The 24,185-nt window shown below is 46.3% G+C and overlaps 1 protein-coding gene across 3 annotated transcripts in view; it reads right to left on the reverse strand.

The window, feature by feature from the left end:
* Positions 1 to 362: 362 nt before the first annotated feature.
* The window catches only part of PDPR (pyruvate dehydrogenase phosphatase regulatory subunit), a 44,397-nt gene continuing 20,574 nt past the window's right edge, over positions 363 to 24,185 (reverse strand). For 2 of the 3 annotated variants that reach the window (XM_059876519.1, XM_005218324.5), the window contains exons 9-18: positions 23,244 to 23,436; positions 20,937 to 21,061; positions 19,145 to 19,300; positions 18,538 to 18,671; positions 18,016 to 18,164; positions 17,451 to 17,563; positions 14,046 to 14,140; positions 12,325 to 12,414; positions 7,106 to 7,288; positions 363 to 5,016 (exon numbers count right to left, since the gene is read on the reverse strand). In XM_059876519.1, the coding sequence (XP_059732502.1) occupies positions 4,612 to 5,016; positions 7,106 to 7,288; positions 12,325 to 12,414; positions 14,046 to 14,140; positions 17,451 to 17,563; positions 18,016 to 18,164; positions 18,538 to 18,671; positions 19,145 to 19,300; positions 20,937 to 21,061; positions 23,244 to 23,436 (1,643 nt within the window). In that variant the 3' untranslated portion in view covers positions 363 to 4,611. 3 annotated transcript variants of the gene reach the window in all.

Below are 24,185 nucleotides of genomic sequence, written 5' to 3' on the forward strand. Positions count from 1 at the left end.
GGTAAGTCCTTCCCACTCAGACTCGGCTTGCTGGGCTTCTTCCTTTCTTCTAGTTCACATGGTCTGTGATGTACTTGGTCCAGCATGTTCGTAGTAAGTGGACGACATGTGTCTGTAGAGAGCTGTCCCCTTAAAGGTACTTGCCCCTTGTTCCAGGCACGTGACTGTACAGAATGTGTTTGGAACCCCTCTTTTGGAGTTAGCCTTGGATTTAGACAGGCATCTTCTTTACCTGTTTCCAAATTCTCTGGTACACTCTGGTAACAGGTACAAATGATTTTATGTGCAATGTGATCCTTAGTGATGGTAAATACACATACCTGGTTACCACAGATGCAGAACATTTCTCAAGGACACATAGCAAGAGTAGAGAAAATGTTTATTCATTTACAAACTTAGTAACATGAAAAGAAAACCTTAATTGAAATCTGGCTTGATAGAAACACAGTGCACAAAGTTAATGCCGCATTCACGGGGGCAGAAACGCTCAGTCACCCTGGGTGCCTGTCATCCCCAGGGTGCAGGAGAAAGATCCCGTTTACTAAAGGGCCTCGCACAGCTGCAGGACCACATGCTGACAGGGGTGGGAAAGGGCTGAGCTGAACTGCACATTTACAAACGCAAAGAATGATTTGTAGCCGTTACACTAGTTACCGTGGCGTTTTCATACATCCCAGGGGTTGACCAGAGAGTAGTGTTAGCTGTGCTGCTGGAAAACCCTTCACTGGAATGAGCTGTGGAAGCTTTCAACCCCACCACACCTGCCTGCTGAAGGTCCTTCTGTTTCTGCCCGCCGTGTGACGCTCTGGAGTGTAAGGCACTAGAACATGGCTGGGTGGAGGAGGGCCCCAAGCCCCAGTTCCTGGTGTGCAAAGGGAATCCTGGCATCAATCTGTTGAAACAGGTGCTAAAAGTATCCCCTCCATGACTTATAATTTCTGTCCTTGAGAGACAGAAAAATGAGAAGGGAGGAAGTCTGCAAAGGATAAAAACAGGTGTATCTAAATATCATGAGAAAAATGGCCCATGAAGAAATGTGTTAATTCTCCAAGGGTTTTGCTCAGAGAAGAATCATATTATACAAGGAACAACTCGTGTTTAATGGACAAAGAGAAGGCAAAGACATACAAAAATACTCAGTCCTCTTAAAAAATAGTGTATCTGTAGTGGTGAGGGGCTGCAGATGCCAGCCCCAGAGTGACAATGAAGGAGCCTTACAGCTAACTCAGCACCATAACGTGGAGGACAGAGTGGCAGGGGTGTGGGGCACATGCTCACAGGGGAGCCCTAGTCCCCTCAGGACTCACTGCCCGGCCTGGTCACTGCTGTGTACTTCACCTGCCGTCTCTCTCTCCCACTCCGCTGTGCTTGAGGCCACATGCCTGCACATGACGTGCAGGAGGAAGAGTCCTCGCTCAGGAGGAACTTCCTCTGTATGATGTTGAGAAAATGCTGCTCATATCAAGGTTTGTGAGGGATGAGTGTGGATGGATGTGCAGAAAGAAAGGAAATAGTAGGCTGTACTTGAGTATTCAACACTGTTGACCAGATCTCTACCTTGGATACTAAAGACGATCCTTGCTGACTACACTGGCCAAGAGGCAACAAAGAGACACAAAAAGGACCTTGTAGTTAATGCCTGAAAGCCAGCTGATATAGTGGTTTTGGAGGCGGAAATCAAGGAGGGGGGTCATCTCTTCAGTGACACAAAATCACTTTTCAGAAGTGCCTGTCACTCCAGCCACACATGTGGTGGTGGGGGACAGGATTAACATCTCCAATGCATGCAAAGGCAGGGGAAAGAAGCAAGCTGAAGAGTTATTCTTCACGTTTCGTTACTTTCTTGGAAGCAACAGCCCAGGAAAGAAGAGATGCAGCTAAAACTCTTGGTCTGTACAAGGAGGTAGAGTCCAAGGACTGCATGCCTCCTGAAGAGAATAGAGCAGAAGTGACTTGGTGCTGCTCCAGTAGAAATGGGAACTCTGGGGCCAAGGTGAGACTGGGGTTAATCACTAGGCTAAATGGCATAGCGTGCATTTAGGGGGTACAGGGACTCCCCAGAAGAGCACCTGAATGTTGTGGGAACTGTTTGGTTCTGTCTCCTGGAGCACGTCCTGCCCACGCAGTGCTGTGTGACCAAAACACAAGCTAAGAGACATCAAATGGGCTACCCAGGCAGGTAGGTTTCTTGTCCCTTTTTTTGTGTGTGAAAACCTTCTCAATTAGAGCTTTCATCACAGACAAGAAATCTTCAACGTCAATCACATGACCATGGGACTTACACGTGGTACAAGTAACTAGGGGCTTATCTCAAGGGAGAAGACGCCCGGTAGACTTGCAGCCTGGATTCTCCATCTGTTTGAAGCCAACACACTTTGTATTTCTAGGTTCAAAACGATTCAACTGAATATGCTGAGAAGATTGTGGACCCCCTCTCGCAAGACAAATCATTTCAGAGAAGAAAGTTCATCCATCTAAAACAAAGAGTCCAGCCACCCCTTCAACAAACCCTCGAGTCTCCAGGAAGAAAGAGATGAGTTGTCACGGGTCCAGTCCCCAAGGAAGTGATACAGAAATGAGGATGTTTTGATTGTCAACCATGCCTGAGGCAGGAAAGAGTCACTCTCTTCAGTTTAGGACCAAACAGAGAAACCTACCAGATTCATATTGCCTATTTCAATGAAACAAAGGAGACTTCCAGGGTGAATGTAAAGTGCCAGAAGGTAAATACGTAAGTTTCAGGGCACTCAAAAAACAAGTGCTGCCCCCAGAATCTTAACATCTCGTACTTTACACATAAATCTAAAATCTAGAGTTTCCTTTGGATTCAGTCCCAAATAAATTTTAATTTATAAAGACAACTTTGCAGTGGTGCCGAGCATGGGATACCTTTAGTTCTACATCAGTCTCCATCTTCCTGGGTCAGTCAGCCGGCCAACACCTGCGTTGGCGAGGGCTCATGTCCTGCTCCCTCAAGTTTCATGACTGCTGTTCTGTGCTCTCCAGCTGGGCAGCACCCCTCCTCTCTGCCTGGAAGCAGCATCTCTCAACTCGTTAAATACACATTTACATCAAAATACCAAACCCCCAACAGATTTCTAATCATGTACTCCCTCATTAATCAGTGAAGACCTTGTAAGAAGGTGGACACTGAAGTCAGTGATCAAGTGGGTAAACAGAAATCCCAGAGAAATGCCAGAGTAGGCAGAGATCTGAGAAGTTTAAGCTTCTCTAATAACATGAAAGGATCATCTTGAATATACTTACAGACCTGTCAGGACTAAGGCAGCCAAGACACCAAAGGCTACGGTTCAAGTCTCTAGCAGCAATTTGTCTGCAAGGGGAAATGACATGTGGGGATGGATATCATAGTCCGGGAGATCTTAAGCAAACACAGGCAATGCTTAAAGCGAGCAGGGCCTTCTTACCCCAGTCGCTTTCTATTCCAGAAGATGTGGAGAGATGGCTGGAAAGAGAAGATGGAAGCAGACCTTGGGCTCAGGTAACACACTCTCCCCACACTGGGAGCAGAGGGCACCTCCATGTGGCTCTCTCTCTTCTCTGTAGGGGAAGCCAGACCCGGGGTCCCAGTGGCTCCCGCCCACTCAACATGGCCCCAGGCTCACTCCCTCAACCAGGGTGCCCAGCCTGTCTCCCTTGCCCTGCTCTAAATGGGGAGAAGGTCTGCTGAGCCAGCGGCTCCTGTGGCAGGGACATGGGAGGCTGACCTGAAAGTTGCGTGGGCTTGGAGAAGAGGATCATCAAGGTGGGGTGACTGAACTGTGAGGAGCTGAAGGAAAAGCAGCACTGTTTCTAGAAGACTCAGCATTGCTGAGCTGTACTTTGAGGTCAGACTCTGTCAGCTGGGAAAAGCAACCCAGAAGGCAAACTGGCCTTTCTCTTCAAACAGTGTGGCTTACTTGTCTACTCAGTCAAACAAACCAACCAAAACCCCCTCACTGTAGAGGTTAGCAAGAGATGAAGAAACTTACAGGCAGGTGGTGCTTGCCCAACAGTCTGATAACTGGGTCAGTGGGGAGACCCAGGAGGGTTAACTGTTTATCTCTGCTAACCCCCAGGTATTGCCCTCACGATGCCTCTCTCATCAGCGAGGTAGGTGGTCATCCTCCTGACAGAGGGCTCACGGAGCCAACCCGCAGCACAAAGGAACGGGAGGACGACCTGCCCGGCTGAAAGGCATAAGCTGTTCCATGACGGCAACCCACAGAATTCACAGGTTCTTCCAAGGAAACAGCTCCACGGAGATGGACACTTAGCCTGCAGCCTGCCTTGCTTCAAGACACAGCACATGAAGTCAGGCTGTCAGCACAACCCACCTCACAAGGAGTCTGCTCCTATCCTCTGCCACCACGGGAACCTGAGAGGTGGAGTAGTGGCGACCAGCCCAGAGTATCAGGAGATGGGAGACGCAGGGGGAGGAGGAGATGGAGGGAGAGAGGAGGGAGCAAAGGGAGAGTTAAAAGCGGAAAAAGTCTACCAGGAGAGAAGAGATGGGAGGCCAAGCTTAACTCAAGAAGAGGGAGGGGTCAGGAGGAGGAGAAAAGCCCCTATGATGGTGAGAAGGAGGGGTGGCAGCGAGGCCCCCCGGCCTCACTTCCCGTGCAAGTCACTTAGCTCCACGTCCTCCTTCCGGCGCTTGTGGGTGAGGAGGGAGGGGACCGGGTACAGCTTGGCCTTGGCCTGGAACCGGTGTCCTGCAATGTCAATCTCATATTCTCCCCGGTTGATGAAATCCGCTGTCACCACCTGCTCCTCCCCTGTGTCCTCGGAGAAGTTGTGCACGAAGCCGAGACACACGTGGCGCTCCAGGGTGTAGCCGTAGGCGCTGCTGGTGGTCTTGCCCACATACCGCCCATTCCGGTAAATGGGCTCCCCCCACCACGGCCAGAGGTCCAGGTCTGTGTCGTGGTCGTCCAGGATGAACATGGTGAGGCGCTTGTATACCCCATTCTGCCTCTGCTGCAGCAGCGCGTCGCGCCCGATGAAATCCACGCCCTAGGAAAAAGAAGCGGCGCAGACCGTCAGGCCCCGGCGTAACCGCGGAGCACCGCCCCTCCCTCCCTCCCCGCTGCACGCGCTGGAGAATGTGGGCTTCCCACTGTGCGGGAAACCTGTGTTCCCAACACGAGACACCTTCAGAGGATCCTTGTAACAGCACAGGTACACATCGTTTTGTTTTCTAAACACATTTCAATCATGAGACCACACAGAAAAAAACAGGCAGAAAAATCTACACTTAAAAGTGCTTGTTGGAACTGTTTTAGAAAAGCAATGTTTTTATATAATCTCAACAAAAAGTCCATTTATATATTGTATGCATATATATTTATGCATATGTACAAAAAAGCAGAATAAAAAAAATTTTTTAATTTCATTTTATATTGGAATATAGCCAATTAATATATTGGGATATTCCAATTATTTGGAATATTAACTCCAATATAATATTCCAATTAATTGGGATATATTAATTGATTAGCCAATTAATTGGAATATAGCCAACTGCAGTCCCTTGGACTACAAAGAGCTCAAACCAGTCCATCCTAAAGGAAATCAGTCCTGAATATTCATTGGAAGGACTGATGCTGAACCTCCAATACTTTGGCCACCTGATGCGAAGAGCTGACTCACTGGAATGGACCCTGATGTTGGGAAAGACTGAAGGCAGGAGTAGAAGGGGACGACAGAGGATGAGATGGTTGGATGGCATCACCGACTCAATGGACATGAGTTTGAGCAAACTCTGAGAGTTGGTGACGGACAGGGAGCCTGGCGTGCTATAGTCCATGGGGTCGCAGAGTCAGACATGACTGAGCAACTGAAGTGAACTGGACCGACAGCAGATAACAATGTTGTGATAGTTTCAGGTGAACAGTGAAGGGACTCAGCCATATATATGTATCCATACACAGATCCATGTATGTGTCTATCCATATATATGTATCCATACACAGATCCATGTATGCGTCTATCCATCTATACGTATCCATACAGACCCATGTATGCGTCTATCCATATATACGTATCCATACACAGATCCATATATGCGTCTATCCATCTATACGTATCCATACAGATCCATATATGCGTCTATCCATATATACGTATCCATACACAGACCTATATATGCGTCTATCCATATATACGTATCCATACACAGATCCATATATGTGTCTATCCCCTACCCACCACCCCAGGCTGCCACTTAAAACTGAGCAGAGTTCCCTAGGCTATACAGTAAGTCCTTGCTGGTTATCTATTTTAAATATAGCTGTGTGTTCACATCCATCCCAACTCCCCAACTATCCCTTCCCCTCATTCTTCCCTAAAATAAACTTAACAGTGATTGTGTCTGAAAAAAAAAAAAAAGAGTGATTTTAATTTTGTTTTTCCCTATTTTCCAAATTGAGTATTCTTTAATTTTATATCAGAGAAAAATACTTACCTAATCACACAAAAAGAGCAGCAGAGGTCTACTATGTTGTTTGGTAGAGAATGACTGCTAAGAGATTTTGTTAAGTGAAAAAAGTCAGGTGCAATATACCAAGTGTGTAGGGCCCAAGCACCACAATTAAGAAAGCAGTGAAGGGAGACTCCTCTGCATGCTCTGCACGGATGCTCTACAGGGAGACAGGACACTGTGCTTCTGGTCAAGCTGGCAGGAGGGCTGGGGGGGCTCAGAGTGGGGAAAGAGAATTTTATCCTCTTAAATGGTGATTTAACGAATATTTTTGAATTGCCATGATCAACAATAAACATATTTCCTATAAAGAAAAAAAGAGCATTTTCATATATTACTTTTGAAATGAAAAAAAATTAGGAAGTTGAATGTAATGTGACTCATTTGTATGTTTGTGGCAGGTTAATGAATCGCCATAACCAACTCTGAAAAACTGCCCAGAAAGCACTCAGTCTAAAACAGAGTGCAGTGCCCCAAACACGTGTTGTCTATCTGTCGTGTTTCCTTAGTCAGTGTTTTACCCCTCAGGCATCCTGAGGCCTCAGCCCCTGCACACCTGTTCCCCTGCAGGCTCCCTGCCTGGAGAGCTGAGGGCGGAGTGGAGTCAGCACGCGAGTACAATACCTTGTCTAACTTCACCCGAGACTCTCCTCCGCATTCCAGGGGTGTGGTGAGGGTGTTTAAGTCCTGACCCCAGAAGGCAAAAAACTTCTCAATTCGGAGACTACGAAGAGCGTAATACCCAGCATTCCGGATTCCGTATTTCTGCCCCACGCTCATCACTTCATTGTATACGTGCAGGGCGTACTAGAGGGAGAGACGAGAGGTCAGTAATGAGCAGACCTTCAGCACTGAACATGGCGCGCGGCTGGCTGTCCCTGCTACCTGGACAGGGCAGGAGGTTGGCTATAATCCTCAGGAGCCCCACTGCCACAGCCCAGACTTAAGCTCCAGAAAAGCAGCATCCGTCTCCTCACTTCTCTACAGTGTCTAGGATCTAAGTACACAGCAGCACGACATAACTCACAGAAGCTCTCTTACCACTCAGCAAACAACCAATCTCGTAACCGCCTCTCCGGCAGCCACGCATCCTCCCCGCCGTGTTCTCTTGCCCCTGCTCCCCAACCCTGGTCCTTCCCTCGTGCACTGGCCCACGCTGTGAAACTAGATTTCCATGTAACTCTAGGCGTGCATGCACAACTCTGATCTGTCACACCAACTGTGGCATCTTAGCCCTGGAGCAGGTCACAGAGGACCCCAGAAAGCAGAGCCCTCCTACCACGTCCCGCAGCATCCAGTCTCTCACACTGCTTTGTTTTTGGTTCCAGATATGTTTAAGTACCAGATAACTTAAATGAGCAGAAAGTTTTCCAAATTGAAAGCAAATAATCTAAACATACTATGTTAAGCCTGAAGCCCAACAACAACAATACTGTTTACTTTAAAAACTGTAACTCAGAGAAAACAAGACACAGAAGAATGAGAAAGACAGATGTTATATAATCCACACTTACGTGTGGAATCTTAAAAAAAAAAAAAAAACACCAAAAAACCCCCAAAATAGCACCCAAACTCATAGAACAAGAGACCAGGTGGTTACCGGTAGGTAGAGGGGTGAGGACTGGAGGAAGGTGGTCAAAAGGTAGAAGCTTCCTTGTAAGGCAGGCACTAGGGATGTGGTGTACATGTGACTACAGTTGACGCTGCTGTATGATACACATGAAAGTTAAGAGTAAATCCTGAGAGGAGTTATCACAGGAAAACAATTTTTCTCTCTTTTTTATTGACGCTGTATGAGATAGTGAATGCTAAGTCTATGTAAGTCAGTCCATTATACTGTCCACCTGAATCTTAAACAACAATGTATATAAATTATATCTCAATATAACGGGGGGGAACAAGGAAAAGCAGCTTCATCGGTATTGCAATTCTTTAATGTATATGGCTCTATAAACTGTACTACTGCAGCCAAACAGGCCTCGACTAAACAGAACAATGTGGTCAAGACGATTTTAGATGTGGACAAGGGAGTCTGGGCTATTGGTACAACACAGCCTGTGGTATGTGTGTAAGTCAAACACTGGAGATAGCAAAGGTGGGTGGAGGAGACCAGTGGGGACTGGCTGGGCAAGGAGAGTAAGAATGAGCCGTATCTTAGGTGGGTTCAGTGTCTCAAGCTGAATGCTCTGTGTCTGAGTTAAGAGGAAGACAGAGAAGAAAAGACTGAAAGCAAGTTATTAGTCTTGGACTAGAGAAGAGCAAAGGGAAAAGTAGGTCCCCACCATTTACTCACTTTCTCACTAAATGCCAGGGATTGAGGGTAAATAATCTGCCGTCTGCCACCATGCTTCTGGAAGCCATCTCCTCTAAGAGACAAGTATAACCTTCTTGAGGACAAAAACCAGCTTGAAAAGAACCCAAGCAGTGCAAAAATTACCTCTTGGACTCATGGAAAACATGAGTAAGAATGGGACCAGCCCAAGAGAATGAGGTGGAAAACAGAGCTTCCCCCTCCTGATGGGCTTTGCTGATTAATGACCCGGGAGCGGGTGGTCACACCTCAGTGACCTGATAGTCACAGCTGATCCCCTGTCGGTACAGGCAAAATGTGCCAGCTATATGTGTATCAGCTCTTCTCAAATTGTAACATTTGAGTGTGAAAAAGCAGATGAAATTTGATGGGATGGCAAATCCATGCTTCATGTAATAATTAAAAGGAAACCTAATACCATGAGTAACATGACTGATGTCAAGAACGTGAGGATGCTGAGGATCAATGCTACTTGTCACAACTGGACACAGGAAAGAAAATGCAGGAATAAAATTGTTAAGAAACAAGAAAAATGATTACTATTTGTATATGGTCAGACTGAACTCTGGAAATTCCAGAGAAACAACTAAAAAACAGCTATAAACAGTAAGACAGTTTAGGAAGGAAACAGGTTAAAGCATTAATAAACAAAAGAAAAAAGCTTTTAGAAATCATAATCACCTAGAAGATACTAGAATAAAGATACCCTTCCTATTCACAATAGCAACACCACCAAAATATTATTCATATAAATTTATAACATCTACATGAGGAAAACTTCAAAATACCTCTGAAGGTCACACACACGTTAGGGAATGTTTAACAGGAGGATTCCTGTGTGCTCTTTTCTGTCTCTCATAAATCCTTTGTTCCTTATCAGTTCCTGGTAATGACTGGAGCAGCACGCTGCTCCCAGGACTGAGGTCATGAGATAAAACGCATGCGTGGATTTCCTTCAGTAAACATTCTCCTTACAACAAAACTGCTTAGTCACGACTCTTTTTCTTGAGATATGGATTGTCTTCTGAATCATGACCACTGTTAATTCCTTGTTTCCTTGATAACAGTTGCTGTACGTCTGGTTTTCTGATCTTTATCATTGTCGAAAGAAACTCCTTGCACAACAGCCTATATGTACTCACAGAAAGATCACTAAAGCACCCCTGCTCCACCAGAGGCCTGGGTCCCCGTGTCTCTCTCTCTCTCTCCCTCCCTCCAGCTAATTCTCTGGAGCGTGGAAACCCGCCAAGCTCACTCTCCTGCCTGGGCTTTCAAGACCTCTTCGAGAGGACACCCTGTGCCTTCATGAGTGGTGCAAGCCCTGTTCAAGGGTTTTATTGGTTCTCTGCGTAAACCAGGGAATATTAGCTTCTTTCTCTCTTTCTTTCACTTTCTTATTGTCGACTCCAGACTACCAGGTTCCGGTCCATTAAAGGACCGCAACACACACACACAAACCCAAATAAAAAAGGTACATTCTGATTGTAATATTCAACACACGTAAGAGTGTCAATTCTTCCTAACTGACAAACGTAACACAACACCCCAAATCAGGGTGTTTTTAACTAGATGATTATAAATGTTTATGAGGGAGCATAAGGAAATAGGAATTACTTTCCAGAGTTTTCCAAGCTGTGAAGGAGGAAAGCATTACCAAGTATTAAAATGAACAATAAAGACTCAATAATTAAGATAATGTGGTCCTGGATAAACAAAACAGAATAAAGGTCCAGAAATATACCCAAATGTAGCAACTTAATATGTGATAAAGGTAGAATCTCATGCTGATTGGTTATCCATGTTAGAAAAAATAGCTTGATCCACAGCTCATAAAGTGTACCAAGAGACAGTGCAAAAGGTTCGTGCATTTAAATATTTAAAAAGCCCCACAAACCCCTAAATAGCAATAACACAAACTATAAATAAATTTAAAAAAAACCTGAAAACACCAGAAGAAAAGAGGAAAAATTTTATAACTCTGGGGTGGGGAAGCCCGTTCTATGTATCAAAGTTTGGAAGCCACAAAAGGTTGATCAATTCACCTACCAAAAAAATAAATTTGTTTTTGCAACATACGGAACATTTTCCATAATAAAAAGTAAAATGAAAAAAACCCTTCAACATGGTAAAAACAACAACAACAAATCAAGACAAATGGAAAAAAAAATTTACAACTTAACAGTAAGGACTGTCTGGTTCAGAGAAATTAGGTAAAAAGACTAATAATTTAATACACAAATGGACAAAAGATAGAGCCAGAACATTCATTCATACAGCACTTACTAAGCATTTACTATGTGCCAAGCTCCTCTGTGCTGGTGATACAGAAGTTAAATAACTCTGCGTTCAGCAAACCTGTATTTAAAACGGGTAAACTGTTGAACAAAATAAAGAAAATATATATTCTGAGAGACACTGGTAAGCACCCTGAAGAAAAACAGGGAAGGGGGCTAGGGAGGAGGGGGCTGGTGGATGCAGCTTTAAAGAAGGTCTCATCAAGAAGGCGAGGCGAGACCAGACCTGAAGCAGGTGTGGCCCTCAGCCTGGTGGCACTATGAAGGACAGACTGCCAAGGACAGCTGAGGGCAGGCGGAAGGGCCCCGAGGCTTCAGACGTTCGCCCAGCAGGGAGTGAAGGGCCGGGAGCGAGAGCCAGGAAGACGGGAGATAGGAGCAGCCCCGAGAAGGGCAGGCGGAGCAGTGCGGGCCTGCGGACAGGCTTTTACTCAGAGGGAGCCGGGTTTTGAAAAGCAGCTTGATCTCTTGCATAAAACTGCACTGACAAACTGCTTTGCACCCATCGGCCCAAAGAGTGACAGCCTGGTGCTGGTACAAGCAATAAAGAAAAAGGGACTCTTGTACACTGCGAAACTTTTTATAACAGCCAAGGATGAGAAACCCCATAAATGTCTATTAATAGCAGACTAGTTAAACTATGATTCAGGGCCTTCCCTGGGGGTCCAGTGGCTAAGATTCTGCACTCCCAATGCAGGAGGCCTGGGTTCCATCCCTGGTCAAAGAATGTGCTGCAACAGACTGAAGATCCAACATGTTGCAACTAAGACCCAGCACAGCCAAATAAATATTTTTAAAATAAATGATTGAACTATATAATGGAATACTGTAGCACTTTTATTAAAAAATGAAGGAAAAAAGGAAAAGGAAGCTCTTTCTTAGGTCCTGGCAGGTGAAGATCTGTAAACTGTTTGGTAAAACAATCAAGATGAAGAAGTGCAGTATGCTTCCACTTGTGTTTCTAAAAAGGGGTTGTGAAGATGTCTTTGAACTTGCTTCCATACGTACAAAACTCTGACGTGATATAAACTAACAATTATATCACTCCTGGTGGCTGGTGAGAACTGGTCAGTGGCGCTGAACACATTTTAGAGATGTTTAATTTTAGACCATGTGAATGTTCTAGACCTACAGAAAACAGTAAAAATGTCACACCCTCTCTCACGCAGCTGACCGCAGCGAGGAAGGCTGGCAGACGGGCTCTCTGCGCACCCCCACCCCCGCCCCGTGGCGCTTACCTCTATGGGGATGTAGAGCATGAACCCCGGCTCGCCCGTGTGCGTCATGCTCATCACCCGGATCCCATTGGCGTAGCCCACGCTCATCTCCTGTGGAGACCAAGGGAGGGGGTCACCGTGGAGGTGTCAGAGGATGAAGGTCTCAGGAGCCCTCTCATTAGCTCTGCACCCTCCCTGCGTCTGACCCTGGAGGAGACAGACACATGTGAATGAAGCAATTTCTTCCCTGATGGTCTGTTTCCAGGCAATGGGGTCACTAAGCGCATAGCCCAGCCTCTTAACGCCCAGCTCAGGAGTGCCAGCCCAGCCGCTGGGGGAGTGGAGGCAGTCTTGGACAAGCAGGAAACACTTCTCTCCACAAAGTCCTGCTGAAGATCTGCTGTAGTTTTAGTCAAGACGTCAGGAGCTATGAAGAGCAGGCAAATGCTCCCTGGCAGACCTGGCAGACCAGCCCTGGGCACCTGCCCCAGAGAAGACGCTGGTTCACCTGCTACCCTGGGGGCAGACACTGAGCTCCCCGTGTTCTGAACATGTTTCCAGCAGCAGTGACCCAAAAGGGCCTCTGACTCAACCGTGCTCTGTGGTGGGGTGTGCGGAGCCCCAGACGGCCCCCAGCAGGCCGCCTCCGTGGGGAGCAGGTTGGGGCCGTGTGCTGAGGCACAAAGGTGTGGGCAAGCCTCTTCTGAGCAAAGAAAGGGCTCTGACAGGGCCGGCCGACAGCTAACAGAGCTTTCTGCTGTTTTAACTGTGCCACAGAGGAGAGAGAGCTGTGCAGTCACTTAAGAGGAACCTGACTTCAGTCTGAACTTCAAAGAGCACCCCATCAGTAACTGTCACAGAGCTGCCTGTGACAGTTGCCAAAACACTGGTCTGTGCGGACCTCTCCATCTGCTGCTTCCCAGAGTGTTCAGCTGTCCTTCCTTTCACTCAGTTGCACTTTGTTTCACTCAGATCTAGTTGCCAAGTATAAGAAAGAAAACTACGTATGTTGTTTAGGGATTCACCTAGCCATTTCTTATCTGAAGGGGCACCACATACACAGAAGTTACTTTGTGTGTGGAAAAGAGGAAGCTCTGCATGGAGAGAAGGGACCTGACCTTGGCTGGTGTTTCTTGGCATCAGTGTCATAATATTACAACATAAAAATGTAATCCACTGCTACAGAAAGCAATGGGCTTCCCTGATAGGTCAGCTGGGAAAGAATCTGCCTGAATGCAGGAGACCCCAGTTCAATTCCTGGGTCGGGAAGATCTCCTGGAGAAGGGATAGGCTACCCACTCCAATATTCTTGGGCTTCCTTGTGACTCAGCTGGTATAGAATCCGCCTGCAATGTGGGAGACCTGGGTTTGATCCCTGGGTTGGGAAGATCCCCCTGGAGAAGAGAAAGGCTATCCACTCCAGTATTCTGGCCTGGAGAATTCCGTGGACTATACAGTCCATGGGGTCAAAGAGTCAGACACGACTGAGCGACTTTCACTTTCTCAGAAAGCAAAAAATATATAGAACTGATATTGAGAAAAGTTAGGTCCACTTTAACGACATCAAGTTTATTAAATAAGAAGACTGTCAAGAATGGAAAACAGTGGATATGCTCATTTTGTTTGCTTAACATAAGAACACACTCTGTGGATGTTAACACCATAATGAGAACATGTAATTGTAATCTCTATATAAGAACATTCCCTGCTTATTTAAAAACTAGAAGTTTTCCAGTACTCACCTTGCAAAACAGACTTGGGAAGTGGTCTGGAGTCATGGGGGCATAGGACAGCTCGGACAGCACGTCTACAGCTCGAGGACCAATCAGGTTGAGGGCTAAAGGGGAAAGAACAGGACATGTCTGGCTGCTCCAGGTGAACAGCTGAGCCAATGGGGAAGGTCTGTTCTGGACTTGCTCACCTATGGCCGGGTCTGGGTGGCAAGACCGTGAAAACCTTCCTGTGTTTAGGCAGTCCTAGGATGCACCTAGATTCTGGCAAACACACTTCTGACAAGGCTGCTAAGTGCTGCCACTGACTCCTGGCATGTGAGAGCCTGGCCAGTTGTGGCCTCTTCTGGGTACAAAGGAAGACGAGCCTCTACAGCCTCCTCTGCAGGGAGACTGGGAGCATGAGGCCAGAGGACAGGAGTCCACTCCCAGGGCTGGCCCTGAACACCTGCATAGGTCCCGCTCCCCTCCTCTTCCCAGTGCAGGTGTGTGATGGAAAAGCCCCAAACATAAATCAGTAACAGGAGAGCCCGAGGAGAGCTGCCCCTTTGCCGGGATCTGTGACAGCAGCTGAGCACATCATATATCAGATACCCTCAGACAGACTGGAAAACAGGCTGGCTTCCATAAGCTTCTAGTTTTCCAATCTGGTAGCAAGAAGGCCATCATATTTGCTACGATGAACTCGCCTCTAGTGGAGGCGAGGCAAGGGTCCTTTAAGTGAGAAGCAGGGAGGGGTTAAGCTGGAATTAGGGGGCAGAAGAGAAAGGGCTGCTCCATGAGAGGACTGCTGAGGGGGAGATAATCAGGAAATAAGTTAACTATCCTTAAGAAGTATTTACTTACTAAAAAAAAACAAAAACTAAGGGGAAATTGTGATGAAAACAATACTTACATGATGAATTAAAATAATTTAATAATGAGTCGTCCGTTAATTCAACAAATATTTGCACTCTGATTTGCAGCCAAAGATGGAGAAGCTCTATACAGTCAGCAAAAACAAGACCAGGAGCTGACTGTGGCTCAGACCATGAACTCCTTATTGCCAAATTCAGACTTAAATTGAAGAAAGTAGGGAAAACCACTAGACCATTCATGTATGACCTAAATCAAATCCCTTATGATTATACAGTGGAAGTGAGAAATAGATTTAAGGGCCTAGATCTGATAGAGTGCCTGATGAACTATGCAATGAGTTTCGTGACACTGTACAGGAGACAGGGATCAAGACCATTCCCATAGAAAAGAAATGCAAAAAAGCAAAATGGCTGTCTGGGGAGGACTTACAAATAGCTGTGAAAAGAAGAGAAGGGAAAAGCAAAGGAGAAAAGGAAAGATATAAACATCTGAATGCAGAGTTCCAAAGAATAGCAAGAAGAGATAAGAACGCCTTCTTCAGTGATCAATGCAAAGAAACAGAGGAAAACAACAGAATGGGAAAGACTAGGGATCTCTTCAAGAAAACCAGAGATCCCAAAGGAACATTTCATGCAAAGATGAGCTTGATAAACGACAGAAATGGTACGGACCTAAGAGAAGCAGAAGATATTAAGAAGAGATGGCAAGAATACACAGAAGGACTATACAAAAAAATCTTCACGACCCAGATAATCACAGTGGAGTGATCACTGACCTAGAGCCAGACATCCTGGAATGTAAAGTCAAGTGGGCCTTAGAAAGCATCACTACGAACAAAGCTAGTGGAGATGATGGAATTCCAGTTGAGCTATTCCAAATCCTGAAAGATGATGCTGTGAAAGTGCTGCACTCAATATGCCAGCAAATTTGGAAAACTCAGCAGTGGCCACAGGACTGGAAAAGGTCAGTTTTCATTCCAATCCCAAAGAAAGGCATTGCCAAAGAATGCTCAAACTACCGCACAATTGCACTCATCTCACATGCTAGTAAAGTAATGCTCAAAATTCTCCAAGCCAGGCTTCAGCAATATGTGAACCGTGAACTTCCAGATGTTCAAGCTGGTTTTAGAAAAGGCAGAGGAACCAGAGGTCAAATTGCCAACATCTGCTGGATCATGGAAAAAGCAAGAGAGTTCCAGAAAAACATGTATTTCTGCTTTATTGACTATGCCAAAGCCTTTGACTGTGTGGATCACAATAAACTGTGGAAAATTCTGAAAGAGATGGGAATCCCAGACAACCTGATCTGCCTCTTGAGAAATCTGCATGCAGGTCAGGAAGCAACAGTTAGAACTGGACATGGAACAACAGACTGGTTCCAAATAGGAAAAGGAGTACGTCAAGGTTGTATATTGTCACCCTGCTTATTTAACTTCTATGCAGAGTACATCATGAGAAACGCTGGACTGGAAGAAACACAAGCTGGAATCAAGATTGCCGGGAGAAATATCAATAACCTCAGATATGCAGATGACACCACCCTTATGGCAGAAAGTGAAGAGGAACTCAAAAGCCTCTTGATGAAAGTTAGAGTGGAGAGTAAAAAAGTTGGCTTCAAGCTCAACATTCAGAAAACGAAGATCATGGCATCCGGTCCCACCACTTCATGGGAAATAGATGGGGAAACAGTGGAAACAGTGTCAGACTTTATTTTTCTGGGCTCCAAAATCACTACAGATGGTGACTGCAACCATGAAATTAAAAGACGCTTACTCCTTGGAAGGAAAGTTATGACCAACCTAGATAGCACATTCAAAAGCAGAGACATTACTTTGCCAACAAAGGTTCGTCTAGTCAAGGCTATGGTTTTTCCTGTGGTCATGTATGGATGTGAGAGTTGGACTGTGAAGAAGGCTGAGCACTGAAGAATTGATGCTTTTGAACTGTGGTGTTGGAGAAGACTCTTGAGAGTCCCTTGGACTGCAAGGAGATCCAACCAGTCCATTCTGAAGATCAGCCCTGGGATTTCTTTGGAAGGAATGATGCTAAAGCTGAAACTCCAGTACTCTGGCCACCTCATACGAAGAGTTGACTCATTGGAAAAGACTCTGATGCTGGGAGGGATTGGGGGCAAGAGGAGAAGGGGACGACAGAGGATGAGATGGCTGTATGGCATCACTGACTGGATGGACGTGAGTCTGAGTGAACTCTGGGAGTTGGTGATGGACAGGGAGGCCTGGCGTGCTGTGATTCATGGGGTCGCAAAGAGTTGGACATGACTGAGCGACTGATCTGATCTGATCTGATGCTGACTATAGGGGATACAGCAGTAACAACACAGAGGAGCAATACGTCATCCCATGCTTTACTTACAACGTGGGGAAGCGCTAGGGATCGATTGGCTATGACCAGGAGCCTCTTACAAGAGGCTAATTCTGATACTCCTGAACATCAGATATGAAGAAGGCAAATGGAGAAGACAAACCTGGATTACGGGGCCGGCCAACCCCGGAGGGCCCCCTGACCCCAGCGGGCCGCCTGACCCTGGAGGGCCCCTTACCAGTGTATTTCCAGGTGACATCCTCCAGAATCAGGTTGCTGTCTTCTGGCATGTACTTCTTAAGCCAAGCCCAACAATGGACCTGCTGGTCGGTTGGAGAAATCATGAAGAAACTGAAAGTGAGACCAAAAGTAATCAAAACCAGGCGGCAGAAGAATGATCAGGAAGCAGTGGGTTCTCAGCTAGAGTCAAAGCAACGGACAGAACGTGGCCAGTGGTCTCTTCACTTTCAGGACACACCACATCAGGACAAAGCAAGGTTCTGGCGTCCTGCTAGTGCCAAGAAATCACACAGCCTACTAACGTAAGATAAGGCACTTTCTCCAAGTAGAATAACTAATTCTCCACACTAGGTTTTAAATAATCTGGTGCGTTTTTTTCCCCCTCCTCGTCGGGGGGTGGAGTGGGGTGTGTGTGTGTGCGTGCGCATGCACGGGCGCTGCTGATGAACAGGCCATGCATTAATGAAATGTTTTTTGTTCTCAGTGTTATTAATGGGGTCCTGCTGAAGTGGCCACGCCCTCTAGGGCCATGTGCGGAGGGAGCGGGGCGGCGCCTGGCTCACCTGCGCTTGCTCAGCCGGGCTATGCTGCAGTCATTTTCGTACCCACCACGCTCGTTGAGCATGCCGGTATGCACGATGTGGCCCACGGGCACGTCAAGGTCGTTGGAGAAGAGGTACTGGAGAATTTCTAATGCCTGATCCCCGGTGGACTGTAGGGTTGGGGAATGAAACAGAGATAACAGATGTAAGAACCTCTGGCTGGCAATGAGGCCTGACATGCAAGGCCACTTGCTGAGAAAATTCAACTAGCTGGCCCTCGCGCAACAACATCTGCAGATTCACCCCACTGCAAGGAGCTCAGGTAAGCTAGCTACGGATTCTAGTGTCAAATGGGCCTCTACAAGCAGAGAAAGAATCAGAAACAAAGAGCTACAAATTCCAGAAAATGTTATAATTCAGTTGACACACTAAAATATACCCGAGTTCTTACAGAATCAGTTTTGAGGTGACAGATGATAAACAAGAGGCAGATAATAAACATGCATGTTTCCAAGTCTGTTCCTTTGGTTCTCAAATACTTACTGTTATTTCAAACTTTGTGAAAGAGGACATGTCAATGACACACACGGCTTCCTTACAGCACTTGACTTCGGACTCCACAATCTCAAACCAGTCTGGCTTGTAGAAAGTCTTGCTCTGCTCCAAGGCCAGGAGGTCTATAGGACAGAGAAAACCAAAGGAAGAAGGAAAAGGAGGGGATTTGTCCTGGTGAGTTTCCTTGATAGCTTAGGACAGTATAATTGGTTTTTATTATTTATTCTCCCAGGAACACAGTCGAGCTATACTGATTTAAAAATAAGGTTTAGGACTTCCCTAGTGGTCCGGTGGTTAAGAATCTGCCTGTCAATAAGGGGGCACAGGCTTGATTCCTGACCCAGGAAGATCCCACATGCCATGGAGCAACTAAACCTGTGCATACAACTCCCGGAGCCCGCGCCCTAGAGCCTGTGCTCTGCAACGAGACCCGTGCACCACAACCGGAGCGCGGCCCCCACGGGTGCAGCTGAGAGCGCCCCAGCTCGGCAACAGAGACCCGACACAGCCAAAAATCCATGATTTAAAACCAGACCAAACCAAGATTTATTATTCTGAGGACAAAAAGAACAAATATGAGAACGTGCCTTCTTACCCTTGTCTGGTGGTATGAAGTACTTTGGCCTCTCGAATCCATGTTTCTCCATCCACCTGGCTCCCTGCGCGTCCAGCCGGTCATAGAGAGGAGAGGTGCGTAACTGCCTTCCAGTCTGGAAGTCCCAACGGGGAACCTTCAGGTCGTAGAGCAGAGCTAGGAGATGAAGAGCAGCCCGTGAGAGCCCAAGCCACAGAGCTGAGCACCCATATCCACGAGACTCTGGAGTTGCTTCCATTCAAAAGAGCATGCTTTCCAGGCTGCTGTAGCCCAACTTCCCAACAATACCTAGTGTGACAGGAATGTTCCAGAAGAAAGGATTGCATTGTAAGAGCTGGTGTCGCCCCTCCACAGAGTTATACAGCTGTGAGTCACGTCACGACTCCAGATCTTTGTTGATAATTATTTTTAAGCTAGCAGGTGGAAACAATAGCAGAAAGGGTTCTAAACCTTGCCAAGCTCCCAGCGGGGATGAAGCTCACGTCTACACGGGACACAGGAGGTTACACAGTGTGAAACATTGGCACCTGCTTCTTTCCAGTGCCTGTGTGGTTGGAGTCTCAGACCTGTCGCACACTTGCCCTAGTATTTAACCATTTCTGAAGCAAAAGGGCTCACAGCGTACTTGATATGGTGGCTCTGGAACCTGACAGGTTGCAGTCTGTCCCACTGACATTGTTACGTAACAAAGCTAGGGGCAGGATTCACTTCTCCTAATGTCCAATCTGCAACAGTAGTAAGTAAAAATATCCAGAAAGAGCATGATCTTTAGTGTCTTCCAGAGAGAAGACTGGACTTCACACAAGGCCAAATAAGAGGTACTTCGCTGAGGCAGAAGCAAGCGTGCTGCCCTCTCTGAACTGCCCAGAGCTCTTCTGGGCTTTAGGTTCTACCTTCCAATTCCCCATTTTCTGTCATGCCTGAAACTTCCAACTCATGAGAATCAGAGAAGGGCCCCCAAAGTGCTATATCTTCAAGAAGCTCAAGTTTCATTACAATTTGCACAGAAAATAAAAAATCTTGGCAGTCACACATACGGCTACCAGCCCGGCACAACCACTGAAGCCGGTTTGGCCTGGATTCTGCGCTCTGCAAAGAGAAGCCACTGCACCACAGCAGAGCAGCCCTCCCTGCCGTAACTGAGAAAGGCCCGCACGCAGCGCCGAACACCAGCACAGCCAAAAACGAATAAATTATATGTAAACATATATGTGTATATATATATATTTAAAGCTATCTCTAAAGGGCTCACTGGGAAATAAAAAGCCAAGACAAGACAGTAATCCTTCCAAGTCAGAAGCAAAAACAAAGAGAAAGCAGGAATGCATGTCTGGTATTTACATGAGAAGTGATTTCCTATCTGGTGAGCATATGGTGGGTTGATGATGAGAGTCACTTGTGCTTTGAGACTAACTTGACAAATTCTCTGCCTTGGAAAGCAAACCACGATCTCAAAGACCAAGTGGGGAGCGAGCATTCACTGTGACACAGCACAGTGAAAAGAAGGCAAAGACAAGAATGTTCAAGAAGCTGCTGCTGCGAGCCCAACAGGAGTGACCCCCGTACGTCCCGGTCCACTTCCTGGTCACAGAGTAAGTACTGTACAGCACACTAAACAAAACAGTTCACACACGTCGTGGGCATAATGCCCCCAACGCAGGCCTGAAACGGTCAAACGCCAGGAGCCCAACTTGAAGCGACTGCCGAAGAACCGAGGAAGAATCCGCCCCTGTGGAGACAGAGCCAGTGAGATGCCTGTGGAGAGGGGCAGTGGGGACGCAGCTTCACTCACGCATGACCTCCATGACACGGTGGCGCAGGAAGGTTCGGCTGCTCTGGAGGGCTCCAAACCGCTTCAGGTCCAGTTCCCAGACGTTTTCCGAGGGGTAGCCGTACACCATCCACTCAGCAAGGTACCTGCAAAGGGGGAAGTTGCCAGGCCTCTCAGCACTGTGACATTCAGCGTGGGACTAGGACTCAAGCACCAATGGACTCGAAAGACCCTGTCTTGTCAAGACTGGCTGAACGATTTTCTAATTCCTTAACTTCTGGAGGAAGCAAATGAGATCCACCTACTGCTCTCACAAGACCACCATGAGGACATGAGCACTAATGGTGAGACTGCCTGGGAAGAATTAGGGCATGGCAGCCCACTCCAGTATTCTTGCCTGGGAAATCCCACGGACAGCAGAGCCTGGTGGGCTACAGTGTACAGAGTCGCAGAGTCAGACATGACTGAGTGACTCAGTACACACGCATGAAGTCAGTCAGTCAGTGCAGTCACTCAGTCGTGTCCGACTCTGCGACCCCATGAATTGCAGCACACCAGGCCTCCCTGTCCATCACCAACTCCCGGAGTTCACTCAGACTCACGCCCATCGAGTCAGTGATGCCATCCGGCCATCTCATCCGCTGTCGTCCCCTTTTCCTCCTGCCCCCAATCCCTCCCAGCATCAGAGTCTTTTCCAATGAGTCAACTCTTCGCATGAGGTGGCCAGAGTACTGGAGTTTCAGCTTTAGCATCATTCCTTCCAAAGAAATCCCAGGGCTGATCTCCTTCAGAATGAACTGGTTGGATCTCCTTGCAGTCCAAGGGACTCTCAAGAGTCTTCTCCAACACCACAGTTCAAAAGCATCAATTCTTCAGCGCTCAGCCTTCTTCACAGTCCAACTCTCACATCCATACATGACCAATGGAAAACCCATAGCCTTGACTAGACGAACCTTTGTTGGCAAAGTAATGTCTCTGCTTTTGAATGTGCTATCTAGGTTGGTCATAACTTTCCTTCCAAGGAGTAAGCGTCTTTTAATTTCATGGCTGCAGTCACCATCTGAAGTGATTTTGGAGCCCAGAAAAATAAAGTCTGACACTGTTTCCACTGTTTTCCCATCTATTTCATGAAGTGATGGGACCAGATGCCATGATCTTCGTTTTCTGAATGTTGAGTTTTAAGCCAACTTTTTCACTCTCCTCTTTCACCTTCATCAAGAGGCTTTTGAGTTCCTCTTCACTTTCTGCCATAAGGGTGGTGTCATCTGCATATCTGAGGTTATTGATATTTCTCCCGGCAATCCTGATTCCAGCTTGTGCTTCTTCCAGCCCAGGATTTCTCATGATGTACTCTACATATAAGTTAAATAAGCAGGGTGACAATATACAACCTTGACGTACTCCCTTTCCTATTTGGAACCAGTCTGTTGTTCCATGTCCAGTTCTAACTGTTGCTTCCTGACCTGCGTACAAATTTCTCAAGAGGCATGAAGAAATAAGACTAAAATAAACATACAAATGTACTCTATACATTTTGATTTTTTTTCCCCCTGTAAAACAGTCATCTCAGGAGGTTATATAGTTATATGGCCATATCACTTTTGCTCTAAACATTTTTGGTAACTTCTAATCCATAACTGTCTTCAGAGCCATACTACATTTCACCCAAGTATACTTTCTGGTCAGTTAATTAAAAATTTTTTTAAACTGTGATAAAATACAGACAATATGAAATTTACCATCTCAACCATTTACAAGTACATACAACAGGGATGTTAAGTATTTTCACACTGTCTGTAATGATCACCACCATTCACCTACAGAATTCTTTTCACTTCCCAAACAAACTACATCCAGTAAACAGAGACCACCCCCCGCACTCCCATCAACCACCATCCGAGTCTGTCTCTATGAACTGTACTACTCTTATGTATTCAAATAGGTGGAATTTTATAGTATTGTCCTTTTGACACTGGCTTTATTTTTATTAGTACCAAATTTTAAAATAAAAACTTAGGTGATGAGCATGATCTTGTACTCCACTCACCATCACTACTTCCAAACTCAAACACACACATTCAAAGGACCAACATTTGTTATGACTGAAGTAGCACAGACGAACATGCCACTGGTTCCCAGGTTAACTCCAAAAAAGGGGTTAACAGTGACGGGCCTGCAACAAGGGGCGAGTACCTTTACAGGGACAGCTCTCTACGGACACGTGTTGTCCGCTTACTGCGAACGTGCTGGATTAAGTACATCACAGACCATGTGAACAAGAAGAAAGAAGGAAGCCCAGCAAGCCGAGTCTGAGTGGGAAGGACTTACTTTCCAGCTCCTCCACCAAACGAAAGGCCTGCAGAGTTCATTCCCACCAGGACGAAGTAGCCCCGCACTGAGGGAGACTCGCCCATGATGCACCGCATGTCTGGGGTGAAGGTCTCGGGGCAGTTCACCAACTTCACGATCTCCAGCGTCTCCAGCTGTGGCATCCGACGCAGCAGGGAACTCAGCAGGGGCTCTGAGCGACACAACAGACCCAAACCCAGTCCTCAGCTTGAGGGGCCTCAAAACTGCCTTCCCCTACACGCCTCACCTCCCGCTCCTTTCCCAAAGTGTCTTGGGGAGGTTTTCTGAGAAGAGCCAACTGGGCCATCTATCAGAAGCAGAAGCCTTGGTGGAATTACAGGACATCCCTACAAAGTTCTTGTCATAAAGACAGAGAAAAAAAGATACTATGTGTGGCCCCCAAATAAACTCTTACAGGCATCAATGGTAGGACAAAAGCTCTTAATTAAAAGGCCCCCAAAGAGATACGCAATAAAAGGCAGTATTTTCCTATGTTCTAACAGCTGCAAAAGACAGATCCTCAGCTTGTTTTATGGTCAGTCCATCACCCGGGAAATATCCAGTGGACAGGGATCAAGATGAAGCCAGACTGAAGCCAGCTGGCAGGGACATGAGATGTCTGTATGTTATTCTCTTCACTTGTAAAAGTCTGAAATTTCCCCAAATTACAGAAAAAAAAAATTAAGTTCAAGTGGAAGAAAGGACACTCTTCATGACAGACCCTTTCATACCTTTTGAATTTGGAATTAATGATTATATTGCCTATTAAATAAATTAAAATTATTTAAAAATTGAGTAAAAGAACATATTAACAATTTCGCTTTTAAAAATCCTCTTCTATCTTAAATGAAGTCCTATCAAAAGAAGGTTTCCAAAAAAATAAAAGTAAGTTTCCTCCTAGCCTAAAATTTCAGTAATGAG

Source organism: Bos taurus, chromosome 18 (assembly GCF_002263795.3).
Source record: "Bos taurus isolate L1 Dominette 01449 registration number 42190680 breed Hereford chromosome 18, ARS-UCD2.0, whole genome shotgun sequence".
Lineage (NCBI taxonomy): Eukaryota > Metazoa > Chordata > Mammalia > Artiodactyla > Bovidae > Bos > Bos taurus.